Raw genomic sequence first — 22,027 nt, forward strand, 5'->3', positions numbered from 1 at the left:
TTTTAACACATTCTATTCCAATGTTAAACATCTGGGAAAATCTGGAGAGAATAAATGCATGTCATTATGGTAGATACCATAATTAAAACAAATTTATACATATTTATCATTTCAATGCGCTGAATAACCCTCTCAATATTCTTAATAAACTTTACCCTCAAATTTTATTAAAAGAAATTATAGTCTATCATAATGTATCAATTTGTTTTATCTATCTGCATCATACCTATTTCCACAGTAACAAATTGATAGTCATCAGTCTGATATATTGTTATCAGAAGGTGGAATGAGTTATGTTACTCAAATACACGGATTTTGCTGTATGTGAGTCCAATGTTGTACAGCAACAGTCGTTATCTTTTATCTCTGCGAAGTTATCTGAATACCCTTTGCACTTAAAAATCACTTCCAAATGATAATTGGAATCTCCAGACAGTACTATTATTTTAATGGATGTGCCATTTCTTTATCATCCAATTAGTGATAATTGGAATTGTTTAAATTGAGCTTTGTTTCCAATTTAATTATGATTTTATTTTGATAAATCAATAAATATTTATATGGGAAAATAGATGGTTTGAAACATTTAATTAGTCAAATAGCAATAATTGTGAATGCTAAATATGTAAAATAATTGTATATAAATTCACAAACAAAATTATAACAGCTAGTTTTAATTTTTCTATAGTAAATTATAATATTATTTTTTACAATTATGTCAGACAATAATGCATCATTATTAGAATTTTAAATGCTAAATGTATATTTATTTAAAAAAAAATAGATAACACTGGGGTTTGAACTCGTGTTTTCTTTTTGCTGGTCAGGTGAGTAATCCAAACAGGCTAAGGAAACATAATCGACCATAAAATGCATATTGTCATTCTGACCATATCCACACCCAATAGTAGTATATCAGGCACTGCATCGAATCAACCCGGCGAATCAATGGTCAAATTCAAGGAGGTGATCAGTCTTGCACTTCGGATTCTTGTATGCACAGTGCGTGCATACAAGAATCATAGTGACTAGGAATACCCTCTATTGCCTTTATGATGGGATGTTGACAGTAATTTTTCTCTTTTAATTTTTGAAATTGTGAATTTATATCGCTTTAATAAATTTGACAATATTTTATTAATCTATAATAAAACCACACAGGACGCTGAAAGCACTTCTTCACTGGCAGAACTTCAGGCGTGTGTATCTGTACATCATGACGGACAATTACAGAAATCTGATAACTCGCCATAAACATGTTTTGCTGTCTGAAGAAATCAAAACTCGCTATCAACTTTCGGAACAGAGCATCGTGTCTGCCGCAACGTTACCTGATTTGGATGAAGCCTACACAAGGTATATTATTTGTATAATTTTGTCAAGTAATAAATAGACATTCAAGACTTTTTGTTTGAAGTTAAAAATCTATTTTATCTTCATAATAAGATTTTGTTAGCGAGAAGTTTTGATGATTTTTTTACTTAATTTTTTCATCACCCTGTAAATTAGAATATGTGTAACTTATTAGAAAAAATGTTATTGGCACATTTGGTAATATGATTATTTAATATTAATTAAAGATAAAAAATAATTCTTATCGACATCAAAATATTTATTACCCAAATACAAACAGGTCAAACAATTGTAGCTAGGGTCGCGGACTCTTGAGTTTCTAGGTTTGAGCCCGCTCTGTCATAACTTGATTTCTATTTTTAATAATAGGCTTAAGGCCTGCAAAAATATTTTTGAATTGAAATGTTTGTATGTAAAATAAGAATACAGATACATATTTCTCTTTGGTTCCTCCATCGATTGTTTCATACAAAAACCAATTTTTTACACTGCTTTTGTTGTTATATCTATATAAAATATGAATTTATTTTAAAACTTCACTTTGCATTTATTTGTATGTGCTTCTTTACTTTTAATAATTGCTAATAATGTTTTACAAATTATTCATTTTGAATTTCTTTGCTTTTACATTAGTCATTTAATTGTATGCAAGATTATATATTTACTATTTTTATAATTGTGAATTGAATATTTGATTTGATCATTTATTTTTTAAAAATGTCCGTATTTAAATATTGATAATTTTCGGGACCAGCGTTAAATTAACTTACATAAATGTTTTATATTTGCAGAAAAATATTCAATTTCAAGACAGTAACAGATCTGTACTACTGGAGTTCTAGTATCAATTACCTGGAAGATATTCAGACTCCTATGGTATTTATAAATGCAAGAGATGACCCACTTGTACCGGACCATTTACTTGATCCAATCAGAGAATATGCAAGTAAGTTGTATTTCTTTTAATGGATTATTGAAATAATGAAGTTTTGTAATATACATATGTAAAGTCTTAATTTGTAATTGTTCTAAATATCATTGTCACTTAGGCAACTAACTTACAAAGCATATAATGGCCTTTCTTAACTCAATATAAATCACCAAAAGAAATCACTTATATTTTTTTATTGTTCCGCATTTAGATTGCGCTTAAATTTATAATGAATTCATATTGGATCTGATTTTTATGTGCGGACATAATTAAAATTATTTCTATATTGTTCCTGTTATTATCTATAGCAATATACGTGTAAATAATCAACATTGAAAAATATATATATTTATACAAAATAGCATTCAAAATATTTCATCAGTTTTCTGTAAATATTCACTATGCATGAAAAGAATTAACCACTCACCAATTGACGAACGCATTTGTGGAAAAAGTGATTTCATGCTTTAGTGAAAATATGGCTCGCAAATAAAACACTTAGCAATTTGCGCTACGAGTTGCAGTTCTCGTAGGTACTGAATCATTGCGTAAATTTCATCATAAAACAGGATTTGCAATTTGAAAAATACAAAAAAACCTCGATAAAACAGACTTATTTGGGGAGAGGGGTGTCTGTTAAAGTTCTTTAGATAAAAATAGGTTTAAAATTAATCGAACTTTTTTTGTTTGTTTAAACATGATCACTGTATTTAGATATAAATAAGTAAACAAAAAAAATCACAAATAAAATTATATTCATGTCATTGGACACTCGTCGTAAAGTGACATTGCTGTTTGATGTCGATGCGCTTGCTTTCGGTAATCATGCTTTGAAAAGGGAATCAAGTTTTGTTTACACCTTTGAAGTTTTCTGTTTTTGTAATCAACTGTAATTAATAAATTCGGATAGTACTTATTGACCTGATTTTTGTCCGTTATATCCGAAGATCTTAAATAGAGGTCTGTTATATCGAGGTTTGTATTTTTTTTGTATTATGAGTATGAATGTATCTTTTTTTATTTTTTGACATCTCGTCAAAGATGATAAAGTATATGGAAGTCTGGGCATTTACGGGGCTGACGACCGTCATAGACTGGTTTAAGTGATCACTTTACACATGTGTAACATTCACCAATTCTACCCATTATTGACAACCACACTACTCAAATTCTTGGAAGTTCTATAAATATGAACAAATTTTGAAACATTATTGAATCACTAGAACTTCACTAGAGAGATGAAAAGAGAGATGATTCATCTATTGGTGAGATGAAAAGAAGCTTTTTATTGAGCAGAAACACTTTTATTAGTATGTGAGGTCCGAATCCTGGATTATAATCACACACATGAGAGACACCAGAAAATATCTTTTTTTATTCTCCACACAGGTACACACGAGAAAAAGTGTTTTATAGAATTGGCCCACGGAGGTCATCTCGGTTTCTACGAGGGCGGGTCCATCTACCCCAACCCGGTGACGTGGCTGGACCGCGCCATCGTCGCCCTCACCGGCAGCCTGGTTCTCTCGCACAACAAGCTCAGCGTTCCGCAGGCCGAGGACCTCAAGTACAAGCCCAACCTTAGCCGGCATAAGAAGTACCTGAACGAAGACGCTCACATCAAGCGGAAGTGCTGCAACGCCAACACGCAGTCTTCGTGAATCAGCCTGCTTTCTTTCTGTGATATGTTTTTTGTCAAATGGAGAATTCCTCTGTATTTTCGAGGTGCATCCTGCGGGGTTAGGTTCGTGCAATTCTCATATTGACACGTATTAAGGTGCGGAACATATTTGAATGCGAAAAATATTAGACATTTCCAGTTAGCTGGGACAGGTTTTCAAATTGTATATAAATTTAAAAACAAATTATATGTGTAATGTTGACATTTTGAATATTTAATTTGTTTTGTAATTTTTTTTCCTATTCGAGTGTTACCAGATTTGTTTCAGTTTTTTCTCTTATAATTAGTTTCGTTTTTCAGTGATCTATTTTATATCATTATGAAAAAACAACTGAAAGCCTTTGGAACAAACATCTTTTCTTGAAATCTCACTTTTTCTATAATATTATTTGTATTTTCTTTTCCAAAAAAAATTATGTTTATTTCAGTATTTTGGCTTGTATATTTTCCATTCAAACTATTAGAACAAATATAAATTTATATTTTTTATGTTAGTTCACTTGGAAATTTAATGCATTATCCATTATACACATAATAAAGGATTGTTTGCATTCATCCGTACTTACAATTCGCCTTATCTATATTTTGTTGTAATTTTTTTTTATTAAAAATCGTATCAAGTTGCTTGAGATGAATTGCCTAGCACCCGAAAATAATATAATTTTATATTCCCATGATTTGACATTCCAAATCATTGCATACATTTATAAAAGTAATCAAATTAAATACTACGTTTTATTCATAAATTAAATATTAATACTGTCTTATTTATGTGCATGGGGTAAACAGGGTCGTTAGCCCCTTAAGTAATTTTTTTATATCTTTGAGTAGTTATAAAAGTATTACAACCATTTTAGTGCCTAATAGAGCAATCGCGCTTCTAGATAGTTCTATCAAAAACGTATGTCACTAAAATGATTAAACTATATTGCAGATACAGGCATATTTTGTAATTTAAAAAAAAGACTCAAAATAAAATTATAACAGTTGTCTCAATGTACCTGTAAATTGAGACCTTAATCTCTGGTATATGTTCTGAAATCTCAGTACACGCACTCTCCATTTATTAATTTTTTTATTCACCGCTTGAAAATCAAGTAAAAAATATATATCGCTGTTGTTTTTTTTTTTAGACAGATCGAAAACTTTTCTGTGTGTGTTAACTTAAAAAGCAGAAACATCAGGAACAAAGCCATTTTTGTAACTATTGACAGTATTTTCTTTGGATAAAAATTGATATTTGAAATTTAAATACACATGTCTAATATCATCAAATAAGCATGGCCAATAATTGAGGGGGAGAGGGATTGATTCCAAAATCTCCCCTGTTTACCCTATATGTATGTTTTTTTCATCTCTTATGCCTGATTAACATTAGTAATGTGTTTAAGTACCAATTAATCTTTTGAAATCACTTAGTAAAATTAATTACATAGCAAGCCAAGTATAAAAATACTAAAAAACAAACACTTGACGTTTTTTATTGTTGTTTAATATGCAGAGATTGTTTTTTTTGCACAATATAAACATTTTTCATAACTCTAATTTACTATCTTTTTGTTTGGTATATCTGGGAAGTACAGCCATAGGGTGTTTGTCCACTACACAGAATTACACGGAATTTTACCGTCCGGCACGTCAGTTAGCGTTTTAAAAAGTTGATTGGCTTGTGCTTTTGTCTATCTTTCTTCGGATCGGAGCTCTTGATCGGTGCGTGAACACGTTGCGCGTAAATTCGATCACGCAAAACTGTCGTAGTTGCTTTCATTTTTCAAAACCGGACTGCCGGACGGTAAAATTCCGAGTAGTGGACAAGTGCCCATATGGCTATTTAAGAATTTTTTTTATATAATACTTTAAAATGCTCTAGAATACCGCTCCAGATTTTGTAAATCGAGAACTGTGTCAAATTAGAGGAATATTTAAAAATATATATATATATTATATGATCAATTATTGCTTTTTTGTCTTATATATTTTGAAAATAGGAAACATGTGATATGATTTTTTGATAACATAGTTTTTAATAAAATATTCCAAATTGTATTTTATAAACTGTTACATCGACCAGTTAATTTAGTACTGAATACGAAATTACCAATCATTTTAATTTTATATTTAAAAGATCTTATTTATGCTTATAATTAAAGTAACCATGTTTTAAACTGATAATGATTTTACACTTAATTTTTAAAAATATTTTTATTAGGGCTGATTCGCGGTTTAAATTAATAGAAATGTATTCATATTTGATATCATTATTCACCTGTTTAGAATCAGATTATTCTAAATATCATCATTATCATCGTTCAAAATATCTAACTTAATCCTTAAATACGATCTGACCCCTGATTTTGATAGATTTACAATAAAAAAAAATTCTATTCATTCGGCAATTATCATTGCGTTATGTATTTAGTTTTGAATATATGATTTTCACTATATTAAACATAGAAATAAGAGTTGAAATAATCTGGTTCTAAACAGTCAAATAAATGTTAAAAAATACAAATATCATTTGTTTCCCACACGGTTAAATAAAATTTAAACAAAACTACAAATGATCATTTTCTCTTTTTATATAATTTAACTCAATAAAACAAATAAACCTCTGTAACAACCTGTGTAACAAGGTGCATATTTTCACTATAAAATCTGTAAATTACGACCCCAGCGCTAAGAAAAATATGGTTTTCATACCTAGATTTTAGAATTATTGTGATAAACATGTTATATGTAAGTTCTTTTTGTAAATAAATTGTGTAGATTATATTTGTACTGCTAGTGTTAATATTTTCCCAGTTGATTTTATCAGGGTATTTTGCAAAGTTAATAGTGTTTATGCAATTTTCCATTGAAATAAAAACAAACATAATGTTGTTCGCTGACAAAATCTGTGATTTCAATTTTAAGCCATTTAAGCTCAGTCTAATCACACAAGACATATTGCATATTCAATACGAAAATTCCCATGCCAATGTGCATGTATTTATAATTATTAATTGTTGATTTTTATTATATATATATATATATATATATATATATATATATATATATATATATATATATATATATATATTTACATATATACAGTATCTACTCAATGAATTAGGGCCACCCACTATTTTTTTGAATACTCTGAAATCTTTTGGATTATTATATTTATTTTACATAAATACTTTAAGTTTTCTATTGACATCTAATATCATGTATATTACCTTCAATAATATGTAAAATATACCTGGATTATTTAAGCCTTTACAAAATTTCAAACCCTTTTTCTGAGAAAGGTCCCTAATTAGCACAGGTAGACAGATAGTTGAAAGTTCAAAAAATAGTCCTATCTCATTTATTAGTGAAGTTTCTTGAGTTCTGGTTGTTGTTTTGTTCAGAGAGGTTATATAGTTATCGTGTCTTGTGAAAAAAACTTAATTTTTAATTTTAGTTCATAAAGTATAATTTTTTTTTGTAAACACAAGTGTTTTTTTTGAAAAGGACAAAATGGGAAAAAGTAAAGACATTTCTGAGGAAAAAAAGCCTAGTGTTATAGTGCTACTGAAATTAGGAATACTATCTAATAGAGAAATTTCAAAAAAAGAAAACATTTCTCGTCAAACAGTGGACAGAATTTCAAAATCAATAAAAAATCAGTCACCCACCACCAGCAATCAGCGAAAGAACTGTCGTAGGATTAGAAAAACAACACCGAGGACTGATCGAAAAATCGTTCAAAGTGCCTTAGAAAACCGTAGTGCATCAGCAAAAACATTAAAAATAAAATTGGAAGAAGAGGGTATAAATATATCGGTATCAACACTGAGGCGACGTCTTTACGAAGTAAATCTGAAATGCAGGCGCCCTATAAAAGTACCAAAATTGACACCACGAATGAAAGCGGATCGATTAAAATGGGCCAGGCTACATCGAAATTACTCGGTAGATGATTGGAAAAAGGTATTTATTTAAATTGAATTTTCAACATATCATTTTAGTAAATAAACTTATATATTTGAATTAAACTTAAATTTTCATTATTTTTCAGGTCATCTTTAGTGATGAGTGCCGGTTAGAAGCCGTGACAGAGAGCCGTCGATTCGTCAGGAGAACACCAATGGAACGTTACAATGAGGCCTGTGTGGTAAAAGTTATCAAACACCCCCCTGCAACAATGATATGGTCATGTATTATTAACAATTTACCTGGGCCGTTGTTTTTCGTGGAAGGAACAATGAACCAAAATTCCTATAAGCAGGTCCTCGAACGAATTTTATTGCCCTTCTACCATACACTCGACCCAACAGAAGGTCCATACACCTTCATGCAGGATGGGGCACCTTGCCACCGGGCTAAATCAATAATAAAATTTTTGTCTAACAAAAATCTGCCTTTGCTCCCCTGGCCTGGAAATTCTCCGGACCTTAATCCTATAGAAAACGTATGGAGCATGTTAAAAAATAAGGTATACTCATTTCCAAATCCGACAGTAGACTGTCTAAAAAAAAATATTCAAAAAATTCGGTCAGAAGACGAAGAAATAAAAAACATGATAAAACAGTGCATTTTAAGTATGCCAAAAAGAATTAAGGCAGTTATTTCTGCCAAAGGTGGAAATACTAAATACTAACTATATTTATATGAAAATATATGCATAATTTAAGCGTAATAAAGTGTTCATGTCTAAATAAAATTCAATGTTGTTTTATTCAAGGTTTTCTCTGAGTTATTCCTGTTTGAATTGAGAAATTGCGCGAAATTCTGCGTGGCCCTAATTCATTGAGTAGATACTGTATATATAAATATCCAACTATCAGCTAACTGAAAAATGTCAATGAAAATTCATAACTATATCAAATTTTTATCAAAAATATTTCCCTGAAATGAAAGGAAAATTTAATGGAGGCACGGGTGTTTTCATTAGAGTTGACCCGAAGATAGCACTAACATAAATGTATCAATTGTATATATCCTAAATCTTACGATGTGTTGTGCAATGCTGCCGCTACTTAGACCTTTTTGGATATACAGCACACTAATGAACGCAACTTAGTATGTGTTCATTAAGTCAACTTTGATGGGACCCTGTATTAGCGGTAATTTATCTCTTTCGCTCTCAAAAGACAATATTCATAAATATTTTGTAAAACACAAAACTTATTATTATTGGTACTAAAAATTGAGATATAAATTTTTATAATTGTCTATTTTAAGTAACTTAAAGTGAGTGAACATTGTTGTTATATAAATTTTCCATTTTGATATGGATTTACTCAATAAATCATGTTTGGTAAAATTACACTTTGACAAACATCTGCGTGAACCACTATGCCATTTTTTTCAGAAATGATTTTTACCATGCAATAAATTGAATGAAAAATGAATTGGTTTTCATTTTTTTACCATTGCACAGATGAGTTTGTCAAAGTATACCTGTATGTGTGGATTTTGTTAAATCTTTCCATGACAATTTCTTCATAAAATTAACAATTTTTTAATCCTGTTTGATAAAATGGAATACTTGAGATTAAAAGTGTGTAATGTAAAATATATATTTAAATATTTCTTTTATCTTTACAGTTTTTTTGCACTGAATGTATTGATGTATTGTTAAATCATAAAGTATGTCCATTATTTAATTCATTTGTGTGATCTAAAATTATGAATCAACGTGTTCAATTAGATTTAATTTTTAAATATCATATGTTTTTGTTTAAAGGACCTACGGCAGCTTTTTTTTAAATGTATATATTTATAATATTTTCAGTAAATTGTTTTCAGTTTGTTATTTAAATTTTCATCTGTTACTTTTCGTCATCTTTAAATTGTGTATTAAAAAAGAAAAATGGAATGATTTTCAATAAAAAAAATTCAAGTCAAGTGGGTGAGTGTAGAGTTTTGTACTTATATGTGCCTACTCGCATAAAAAAATCTACTCGTCTATATTGTAATTGTGAATTTTAAGAACTTTAAGAACCGTTTTTATTTTTGCAGCCAAAATTGTTTTTACCCTGTTTTTATTTTATTTTTTCTCTTAACAACTCATTTTGTGTGTAGTATGGCAGATTAGAGAGTTGTAAATATTATAAGTGTTGTACTTAAAGTCAATGTTACTAAGTGAAGAGATGGGACGTTGAATGTTCCGAGAATTCTGAAGAGAAATGAGTATTGCAAGTTACCACCTCAATCGTCTCAGTGTGTTTTGTCTTGACTTTATTTACTGTGAATAATGTTGGTCTAAGTCAGGGATTGACAGTGTTCAATTCACATTGTATTTCATCTGGATGTATCTTATAAGTGAACTATTAAATAGTAAAGCACGCCCTCCTCTATTTTCAGACTTATAAATCTGTCATGAAACCAGCAGTATGTACAATATTTAAAAAAAGCTGTTGGCCTCCTTAACATCTGATTCAGTCTACCCATAAAAAGTTAATACTTCCTGCTATAGACGTTGCCTAATGGGTGGTTGATATTTTTTTGTTACCTAATTGGGATGGTATACATTAGGTTTTTTCATTTTATATTTCTTTCCTGATTATGTTTTTGCACATTTCTATCTTGTGATATGTCAAATTATTAGAAATACGCAATCAAATTTGTAGAATGATGAGATTGGTTAGCGTTGAGTGATCAAATCTTGAATGAAGTAACAATTTATAGGGAAGAAGTAATTATATATTTTTTTGGATTCAATCGGCCATCACTGGTTTAAGCCACAAAATGCAACATCTCACAAGGAAGTAAACATATTTTTTTCAGTCAGAGTTTTTTTTGTTATTAATTGCAGCAACAAAATATTTTGAAATACATACAAAATGCATTTAAAAATAAACTGTTTAAATATTTTTTTTGGCTTATGATCGCACACGTAGAAGTGGTTGAATTTGTCAGCCAATCCCTGGCAGTCTAATCTAAATGTTAGTACATATAATGTGTGTTATCTTTCCTTCTGAATAGACCATCTGGTCTAGATTGTAAAACGTTAAATCTTCTGCGTGATCAGCATATTAACTACATATTTATATTATTTCTGTTTATTTAATAAAAGTTATATATTTTTATTTTGCTTACACATACTAGCACTGAAATATTGCACAACAGCCAAAGACTAATAAATAGATATCAATAAGTATGTAACATTTATATTTATATACAAAATCAATAAATTTTTACAGTAAAGAGCAAAATCTAAAAAAATTTTCTTTCATATTGACCCTTTTTAGACAGATCACTGGATATTACCATATGTCAATTTGAAGAGAATCATTTAAAACTAGCTTACGTGTATGATTTTCTTATTGGCGTTCTTAGAAAAAAAGAAAGTACTTTTTTTGAAATATAAATTAAGATAGAATTTGCAGCTATGTAAAATATTTATTGATCTGTATGTATTGCCATTCATATTGCTCACAATAATTGGTACTAATTTTTATATAAGTAATATTTTTGCATTTTACGCTAATAATAAGCTGTGCAGTTTTCAAGTAACATAATTTTTATGTTCTACCACAAATGTCTAAATGTTAGAACTGATGTGAGCAATCCTAATTGCCATGTTATTATTGCATTACTTGAATTTTCAAAATGAATGGATGAAAACATGTTATAGATATGAAATAAAATTATTTTTATAATTGAACAGTTATCTGTTTTGAAAAAGATAAATTTTGTTTGTTATTTATTACATTCCTATTATTTTCAAGTTCAAAACAATCGCTGTTCTGAGGATGTGTGTGTAATAATATGTACCAAGAAAATTATTGCCTTTTTTGTAAACCACTGGAAACTGTTGAAAATAAATGTTTGTAAAAAAATTATATATCTTATTTCTTTTTCCACATTCCTATGTATTCGCTGCATTGTTATTACGCATTTGAATGTCATTCATCATTTACATGTCAACAAAATGCCATCTGCAGACAATGTATAAATTATTGTTGATAGGTTCTACATAAATGTCAGAATTACAAGGCTGCAGTCCTGAAACTAGTGCCGATTACTCATCTGATCCAATTAAAATCACGGAGGTATCGATAGTAACATTGTAGCTTTGCAGGACGAAAGAGTTGAAGTTCTTCCGGTGCGTGGTTAGTTTTGCGACTGTTTACAATGGCGTATAACATTTAAAATCCTGCCAAACAAGAAGTGCCACATATGATCCGTTTTTAATGCAGAAAACGTCTGTCCAAGCAAAATTCATAACAAGATTGCTGAGGTTTACAGTAAGGGAACAATGGATGAGTCATTAGTGCTGAATTTCAAAATTTCGAGAAGGGGAGAGCTAATGTACTAATGACGAGTGGTAAGGTTGAAAATCTGAAAATCTTTATCATTGAAAATGTGGAGAAACATGTCAATGATTTTATCAGAGAAGATCAGCGGATAAAACTTATTGAAATAAGTACTCCATTTCCTGAAATTTCAAGATCATTGCTCTATGAAATTGTGATGGGCCATCTGAACTACAGAAAATTTTCAAAGTGATAAATACTGAACAGAAAGTGTACAGCATTGGTTGGCTAATTTGGCGGTAGAAATTTACGAGAAAGGCATAAACATACTGATTTTAAGATAAGACAATGTCTCAACCACATCAAAAAGTAAGCAGACACTATTTAAATAATGAATTATTAACTTTTCTTTATAATTTTTTTTAAATATGTAAACGGAAAATAGTTTCTGGACTGCCTAATGAAAAGGCAGAATCAACGTTTATACCAAACAAAGATGTATAAATTTGGGAAAACTTTATGTAGGAGATAATATCAAAGTAAATTTAACTTTACTTCTGGACTTCTACTATTAACAATGTCGGTTGTCAATATGTATTGTCAAAAAGTAATGATAATAAAAGGTGTTAAGTTTTTCCCAAATAGAAAGTATCTATGTACATCCATAATCTCACCATAAAAATGATTGATCAATAAAACAAAATTATTTTTGAATTTTTTATTTTAAAATAATTTATAAAATTCACACATGTATATATTTTTATATCGGAAGGTAATTTGCACACAATTTTTCAAACTGGTCTCTTATACATAATTGGTCTGTGACTATTTTCCTAGTAATGTATTGATTCCTTAATAAACGGAAAATAAATAAATTATATCGGTATCAGTTATAGAAATTGAATGTACAAATTTTTATCTTAATGCATAATCCATCGTTACGTCAATTAACCTATTTGAAATCTATTTGCACCACATTGGTTAATAAAGTTAATAATTACTTAAGGTAAATAAATATATTTGGGTGGAGGTTTCTCTAGAGGCGGATTCCTGGATTCCGTGAGCGCACGAAGTTGAGCAGCTCGTCACTATCCTCGCATACGAAGGGCTTCACGTGATGGCATGCCACGTCGTGCCACTTCACTCCGTCGTTGTAGAAGTTGTTCAGGATGGAGAGGCAAGATTCGTCATTACCCTGCAAGTTCACAAAACATAAATATGGCGCTATTTATTGGTTTCTTTATTATTATTACAGTTTCTTCTTTGTCTTTAATATGGCTGTTTTGGAAAGTTCTGAAATTACGCAAACTTCTTGTCGAAACGTATGTTCTGAGTTTGTTACTGCATGGCTGCGATACATGGTGCTTATCTGAAAGAGATAAGTATAGGCTGAATGTGTTTGAGATGTGGACCTGCACATGAATGCTAGGGATATCTTGGAGAGACCACATCTCAAACGACGAGGTACTACAAATAAATGAAGAATGAATGCACCTACTCGCGATTATCTCAAAGAGACGCGCCGAATCAATCGGTCACATGTTGAGGCAGGAGGGTTTCCTGCACTTTGTAATAGAGAGAACGATTGAGGGAACAAATACCAGAGGCCGCCCAAGCCGCGAATCGGCTGTCCAAACTCAAAACACAGTAAGGGCCTTTTTTTTGTAGTGCGTTTTTTTTTTAAATTTTTGGATTAAATAGATTACTTAGTCCTACTAAACTACTTAGTCCAAAAATGCAAAAAAAACGTACTACAAAAAAAATGTCCCTTACTGTGTTTTAAGTTTGGACAGCCGAAATGTCTTTGTGACTTATACGAAGACATGGGCTGTTCAAAGTATGAGGAGCTGAAGAGGGTTTCACATAATAGACCAGAATGGCGAAGGAAGTGTCATTTATTGCTACTGACCAATCCACAGGATTGAGACCACGGAAGAAGTTTATTTATTTATTTAAACTTCATGCACAGAAAATAAAAAAGTACATTGGCGGACTCATTGCTAAAAAGCAATATCTTCCAACCAACCAAAAACAGACTAGTGATATTGGTCAAAACGTTTGATACCATATACATATAGCTGTTTGCAATCATAGCGTAGATAGTACTTGAACATTTAAAAAAAATAAACATAAATTACAAATTGATGATAATAAGGAAGGGAAAGGGAAAAGGGAGTTTAGGGATGGAGGTAAAGGGAAAAACTAAGGGTAACTAAGTTAACTCTGCATCGGATCGATGCGGTGTTTACTCGATCGCTGATGATAAGAAGGCCGGGTGATTAGTCCTAAGCCGGTATTCCTCGATTGTTATATGAGAAGAGTCGTACCTGAGCGGCTTCCCGGTTGTCAGGCTGCTGCTGGCCGTAGCCGCCGGTGGCGCTCCAGTCGCCGGTGTTGCGCTGCGTGGTGGGGCCGATCTTGGCTCCGGAGCCCGACCAGAACCAGCCGTTCACGTTGGGCGGCTGCAGGTCGGGGCGGTCGCATCCCGCGAAGTTGCACTTGCGCCCGGACGTCCAGATGAAGCGCACGTTGCCGCGCGAGATGCGCTGCTTGATGAATTCATTTTCCTGCATTTCGCAAAATTATTAGCCACCTTTACATTTAAACATGGAATTTGTGTCATCCTTTTCATATTGTAGTGTGTTTATGTGTACTACAAATGCACGTGTGGTGGACTACATGTTTTATTGTACGATTCCCATCACTTTAATATAGCTAGATAGAAATTGATTTCCAGCGGTATTGAATATATGGTTATTTGTAAAACTAACGGTAATTTTAAATCAAACATTGGACACTTTTATATTAATTTCGTGTACAAGACGCATATGAAAATTCAGATGCGAGACAATTTTTTTAAAGAAAAAAATGAGTAAAATACGGTAGTGCTTGTATCGTGTTATGCATGATGCCGTTATACAGGCGCTTAACGAGATATTGGAGAAATATTACATATAAAATAATATTTGCCGCACGCAATAAAGGGAAGTCACAACGTCAATTACCTTAACTGTTCACAATAGATAATTGCGATGATTTGGACATTTTTTTTTAATTTTCCCATTTGTACCCATTTGCGCATCACTTACTCTGCGGTTTTTTTATTATTATTATTTTCTTTATTAAGCTTCCACTTATTTACGAGTGATTTACTCTGCGGTTTTATTTCACGTAAATCAAATTAAATTTACGGTTCTTACAATTACTTCTTGTTTATTTATTAAACTAATTGAATACTTTCATTAATATCTATGAACCTTAACTTACTTCTTAAGTTGGAATTGGTGAACTCATTTCATAGAAAATAAAGCGTTAAATTAAATGAAAAACGAACAAATTTTGACTGAACAAACTTTCTAGACTTCAACGGTTACAATTGATGGTGAAATGTACGTATTTCCGATATTCCTATTCTACATTTTAGTATTCACATCACGACTTCGTTTCGAATATAACTAAGTAACTAAGAATTCATACATATTTATGAAAAATACATTTTCAGATAGACTGGGCTAGATTTAGAATAAAGGAGTCGGAAAGTCCCATAAATAAATTGAAAATATATTGTCTTTACGAATACAAGTGTGCAAGAAATATGACTAATGCAATATGATAGTAAGTAGTCACTACAACAACAAAAAACTCTAAAATTATTTGAAAAATTCAAGGCTATTACATGATGTAAGATCTTATATACTCGTATTTATGTAATTGTATAAGTTTACAGGTTAAGTCAGAATATTAGTTTAAACAACTTCGTGATATCGAAAAAATGCACTTATGCATGAATTTTTACCTTTTCAATTAAATAAATACTAATATTTCTTAAAATCCATTGTAACATGTGTTTCGACGCATTCCGCATCATTTTCAACAGCATATTTAATAAATAATGGTATTTACAATGTAAAATTAAATTTGAAAATAGATAGAAATATATTACCACAAAGTGACTGCTGAATCAAGTAATGAAATTTTCACTTTTCCTAGGTTTAAAGTCGCTTGAATTTTATTTATTTTTTATGCGCTATTTCTAAAATGGGGTTTATAAAAAGTTTTATTATGAATCCCCAAAATGTCCTTTAGCTCAGCATAAATTCAGGCCTGCAAGCGCTACGTTTTACATAGTATGTCACTAGTACCTGCGGGGTCTCGAGAGAGACGGCGTCCATGCAGTGCCTTCTGCAGATGTTCCTGGCGTCCAGCCAGTCGACCTCCAGACTGCGGGTTGGGGCGTGTTCCCAGCTGAAGAAGTACGAGTGCGCCACTCCTCGGGCGTCCCGGTATGTGGAGTGCCGTACACCTGGTTACAAACACAAGTATTTTATTATATTTTTTACGTAAAAAAGATAATCAAAGTTAACAAAATATAGATACACATCTATAGAATATAAATGCAATGAAAGTCATTCGGTTAGTAGAATCTATCTTAATTTTATTGAATAATCTATGTATACCATATACTGCTGACAATTCGTCGGCAGTTCTCGTCTGAACTTTAGATCACGGATCTGACGCGGATCTGACTTGACGAGGATGCAAAGGAAAAAGGCATCCGACAGAAAAGCCTGGAGACGGTTTGTGAGCTCCACTTGGGGAGCGGATATGGTTTAGTAATTTATAAAAATCTATATACCATCCATAATAATTCTAATTCACGTTTTTTATTATAAACGCCATAATAAGAAGGAAATATGAAGGAAATAAGTATCTATTCATATTATTGATCATTATTTTTAAAGATTATTGCTAGTTAAATCAGACATATCGTAGAATAGTACTTTATATGGATGGATTCTTTCAAATTAGAAAACAACGAGATGTTGCGAATATATTCGTGAAATTATCTTCACGGGATTAGCTTTTATGTTTACGGGATAGAACAGAAATTCAATCATGGGTTAGTGATCCATTCTTTTTTATTCAAGATAAACCGTTACGGAATAGAAGAAGAAGAAAAAACACTAATATACCTTAATGCTTATTACCATTTTAGAACCATAAGTTATTTATTACTCTGATTTATTGATTATTCGGTATACTATTTTAATGCGATAAAGAGGGTAATCGCTGTAACGTGTATGTACGCAACAACTAATAAATCATAATATTCCAATACAAATATACATTTATGCTTCAAATTGAATCTTTGTATATCGGAAATTATGATACAGGATTACGTAAAGTGGTAATTCTTGTAATGGGCAATAACAATTATAATGTAGAGTAATCCAATTATACACGTTACTTTCTTAATTACAAAAAGGTATATACTGTTATAGAATAAAGGTACTCGAATATTACACGAATTACGTTTAAATTGATAAGCCCAATAAAATTTCGTAACCATGGAAAACGTGGAAAAAAATTTCCATCTGGAGGAGATCGTGAGAGTTTCTCACAATCATAAAACCTTTTGAACGTTTAACCTGTTACAGCATGGCGGGCACATTTCCGTAAAGCGCGAACAAATAGTTACATAATTTTTGTATAAATCTATTTTTAATTATGCCACCATCCGTAGATCATAAGTCAATAATATGTGTTTTGTACAGTTGGCGCAAAATTAATCACCCTATTGGAAAATGTTATAATTTTTGTAAATGGCGTCGTACGTCAATCATATTTGACATTTGTGAACAACACGGGCGGCAGCCACATTAGGGATATCATCTTTTCCACTTAACAGATAAAATTGTAAAGGTCTAAATAAAGATTTCTTTTACATTTTTTTTCTTTTTAAATTTAATAAAAAAAGTTATTTAAAGACAAAATTGGATGATTAGTTTTGCGCCAAGCTTAACCTTTTTGTATGCTGCAGCTTCCTAGTTCACAAATCGCTCACTCCTTTCAAGAACGTCATAAATCAAAAAACTTGATTTTTCAGTAGAACGTTTTTAAAGTTTAAAAGTATAATACAATGTATTAAAAATAAGTATCAAGCCACTTATTGAACTTTTTACTGTGCAACAGATCTTTCTAGGTAAAACCTGAAGATTTTTTCTCCATTTAAAAAATATTTAGTATATTCAAGAAAATAATTAAACAATAACTTTTCTTCAAAATGCAAAAACAACACTTTCTGCCCTGTAGCGGGTAAATATTAAGTTAAAAATATGTCGCTTTTGCTGGGATATAGTACATTTTCTGGGCATTCCAAAAACATGCACAACTGAAAATTGACGTTTTTTGATTTATGACGTTCTTGAAAGGAGTGAGCGAAATGTCAAATATGACATCTTCCAAAAGGGTGATTCATTTTACGCCACTTTCCATAACCCCAACTAAGTACGAATATACTGATACCCTAGTTTTAAAGATTGTCAACTTGCCTTCCCGTTCTTTATATTCAATTCAAAGCTTTATTATCGTGTTGCTAATAAAGGTACGAAAAAACTTTTTTTAAATGTAAGTAATCTAAAATGAATTGAAAAAATGTCTTTCTTTCTTTGCATATAAAACATACTTGAAATAAAAGTGGATAGAAAATGAAGGTACATGGAAGGTACGTATAAAATTGAAACATGTACAAATTATCTCGTGTCGATCTCCCTCTCGTGACACTTTCCACATGAACAGAAATCTGAGGCGATGACTTTATTATCCATAACTAATTGAACGGAGCTCGGAGGTGTGTATAACGATATAATAAAACTGATGAGTTCTTTGAATGTATCTGATTTATTAGAGAAAGTAAGTTTGGCTAGGTATATTTGTGACTGTAGTAACCATTAACCTACGGCGTGCACTTTTCACACGCCCTTTTTGCATTTTGAAATATAAAATTAATACGATCGCTATTCTCGGTGAAAAGTTAAAATATCTCAGTGGGTCGTTGTACTCGTACTTCCACCAACTGACCGTTTCTGAAATACGTGCAAATCGTCAAATTGTAGGTCAGCTCTGAGATTTCCATTTCTAAATGTTACAGGGTCAACAGACTTGTTTCACGAACATTCGCTTCTCGTACAATTTAGGAGAAATGATATTACTGACATTGAATTCGCGGTGATATGTATAGGAGTAGGTTTTATGAATACACGCGTACGTGATTTATTATTATATCATCAATTACTATTCAGATTATTTCAATGTATTGTATTATCGTCTTTGCTATTGAAAATTAAAGAAAGTCATTAGAATAAAACGAAAGTTGTGATTGTGGAATTGCAGAGGTAAGATATTAAAAAATCTAATAATGTTTACGGATTTCAATTGCCTTTGTTAAATACCATAGTGATTTAAATTAATGAAAAATACTTATCACTTTATATATATATATATATATATATATATATATATATATATATATATATATATATATATATATATATATATATATATATATATATATATATATATATATATATATATATATATATATATATATATATATATATATATATATATATATATATATATATATATATATATATATATATATATATATATATATATATATATGTATATATGTGTACCCTCTGTGCACGCCACTGCATATATTATAGTAAAACTGAAGAAGGATGTATACTAAGAAAGTAGAAATTCAGTAGTTGAAATATTAATTATTATATTATGTACAAAAAAGGGATGTTATTTTTGTTAAAACTAAAGCCTACCTCAAGTACGTCACACCGTAAGAGCTAACCTGGTTACACGACAACGTCACACGTAACTTGTTACGGTTTCAACATAATATTTGTTCTTCTTTTCATATTCTATTGTACAATTTATAAACCACTGTGTCGAAAGTGTGACAATGTCAGCCGCCATTAAAGTCTCTTTAAGTGAATTTAATTCGCGACTTTAAGTGCATATTGTGAGAAGTCCAGTGAAGGTCAGAAATCATTGTGTAACTTCAAAATAATGAGAGGAATACATCAATTTAATTTTGCCATGGTAAAAATAGAATGGACTAGCTTTACGGCATTTTGAAAAATGAAGAAAATTAAGCACACAATTAAATAATAATTATAATCGTTCACGTCTTTGGTCTATCTATAGTCTTTGTGTAATGCATTTAGTAAAAAAAATCATTATATCGAAATAATTATTCTTCTTTTAACTCTTATCCGCACCAAATGGTGCATAGGATACTGGTTGCCCCGAGGCCTTGATATATTGATCGTTAATTACATGAAGGGAAGGTCTTCAGTCGTCGCTTCTGTTACCAGTCATGGGTAATATTAAATAAATATACGAGTGAAAAATAACTCATATTTATTTTAACCCCCCCCCCACCGGGAATCGAACCCGGGACCTCCAGCACGGTAGCTAAACACGCCCACCATTACACCACGGAGGCGCACAAACTATACTATACTATGGACCACTATATTATGGAGGCGGATAAGTATAGTATTCCAATATATTTATATTCCAATAAATTCTTTTGATATTTTTGACTCATGATTCAAATGTTGTCCCGGAAAATAATGACTCAATTTTGTTTTTTTTTTTAACCAGCATTATTCATCAATAAGCCATCCACCGTACACGTAGGGGTTGACATTTATAGAAAGTTCCAGTTTGAAATATGTGATATCAGAGGTATCTCTGCAAATAACTTAGTAATAACTTACGGTTAGCACAGCTTCTGGGGTCGGGGAGGGCGAGTCGCCTCTGGGCGGACACGACCACGGCGGCCAGAGCCAACATCAGCAAGTGTCTTAACATCATCTGCAAAGGAAACTTTAGTTAAAAAAATGGTATTTTGACACTCAAAAATTAACAAAATGTCACCAAATATATCTACCTAATGAATTTCCGTACAAAGGATACAAGATAGATTTTTTCATTCGGAAAATATAAAGAACAAAAGAATACGATCATATGAATATGGAAATTTAATATTAAAAAATTAACAACATGTTACTAAATATATCTATTGAATTTCCGTTCGTTATTTTTCCTTCGTAAAGTATAATTAACGAAATAAAACGAACATATTTACTTTAATAATATAAAAAAATGACATTCAAACAATATTTCGTCGAATCATCATTTCATTGTAAATAGAAAATGACTAAATTTCTTCACATTTCTTCATAAAATAAATTTTAAGGATACTTAACTTTGTATAAGTATAAAATAATATATGCAACTTTGAATCTTTATTAACTGGATTTTTTCTTATTTGATGGATCTTAAAGTGATGACAAGACAAGTATATATTTTACTTTTAACCGCTTAAATACCTTATTGGATGACTACCAATAAATATATAAATAAAAATCCATGCACACCCAATGGTGTATAGGGCACAGCATTGAGTCAAAACGGTATCAAATTAATCGTCAATTACTTAAGACAAGGTGATCAGTTCTGCGTTCAAGATTCTTGAGTATATGAGTGCAACATAATTGATGGGATACAGATGACGTAATGAGCTCTGGGTGAAGGACATTACTGCCACATGGGAATGGAAAATATTCTTATATACTTCTACCTAATTTATTTTCATAATACTACATTTGAGTCATGTGACTGCAATTTACGATAGCCTTAACTTTTAACCTTCATTATCGGGTAACTTGAAACTCTATAATATTTAATTATTTAAAAAGATTACACAATTGAGATATCCGCATATAACCAGTTTTCAACCGTTTAAAAATATAAAAGAATTTTCATTGTGTAAGGTTTCTAAAAGATCAGCTTTAATTTATCATGAAATGTCTCCCGACATCAAATAATGGGCATGCATAATCTGTTCAAATCATGTTGTATTCTAATCTTGTATTTTAGTGAAAGTGATACCTTTGCATTGTACAGGAAATTCGTACCGTGTGAACCCAGGAAAACTCCGTGAGCTGCACAATTCACCTTTAATGT

General features: G+C 30.9%; 2 protein-coding genes across 3 annotated transcripts in view; one reads left to right on the forward strand and one right to left on the reverse strand.

The window, feature by feature from the left end:
- Hydr2 (abhydrolase domain-containing protein 2) overlaps window positions 1-4,711 on the forward strand; it is a 37,256-nt gene extending 32,545 nt beyond the window's left edge. Inside the window, exons 5-7 of the mRNA XM_088261424.1 lie at window positions 1,162-1,356; window positions 2,145-2,299; window positions 3,674-4,711. Coding sequence (XP_088117550.1) covers window positions 1,162-1,356; window positions 2,145-2,299; window positions 3,674-3,945 — 622 coding nt within the window. The 3' untranslated portion in view covers window positions 3,946-4,711. The remainder of the gene's footprint in view (window positions 1-1,161; window positions 1,357-2,144; window positions 2,300-3,673) is intronic.
- Window positions 4,712-12,896: 8,185 nt separating this feature from the next.
- LOC148313523 (uncharacterized) overlaps window positions 12,897-22,027 on the reverse strand; it is a 29,779-nt gene continuing 20,648 nt past the window's right edge. For both annotated transcript variants that reach the window (XM_088261886.1, XM_088261878.1), the window contains exons 2-5: window positions 20,776-20,872; window positions 16,336-16,496; window positions 14,521-14,760; window positions 12,897-13,388 (exon numbers count right to left, since the gene is read on the reverse strand). In XM_088261886.1, the coding sequence (XP_088118012.1) occupies window positions 13,230-13,388; window positions 14,521-14,760; window positions 16,336-16,496; window positions 20,776-20,872 (657 nt within the window). In that variant the 3' untranslated portion in view covers window positions 12,897-13,229. The remainder of the gene's footprint in view (window positions 13,389-14,520; window positions 14,761-16,335; window positions 16,497-20,775; window positions 20,873-22,027) is intronic.

The sequence above is a fragment of the Brachycentrus maculatus genome, unplaced genomic scaffold (genome assembly GCF_059751285.1).
Source record: "Brachycentrus maculatus isolate JH-2025_06_01 unplaced genomic scaffold, ASM5975128v1 h1tg000010l, whole genome shotgun sequence".
Lineage (NCBI taxonomy): Eukaryota > Metazoa > Arthropoda > Insecta > Trichoptera > Brachycentridae > Brachycentrus > Brachycentrus maculatus.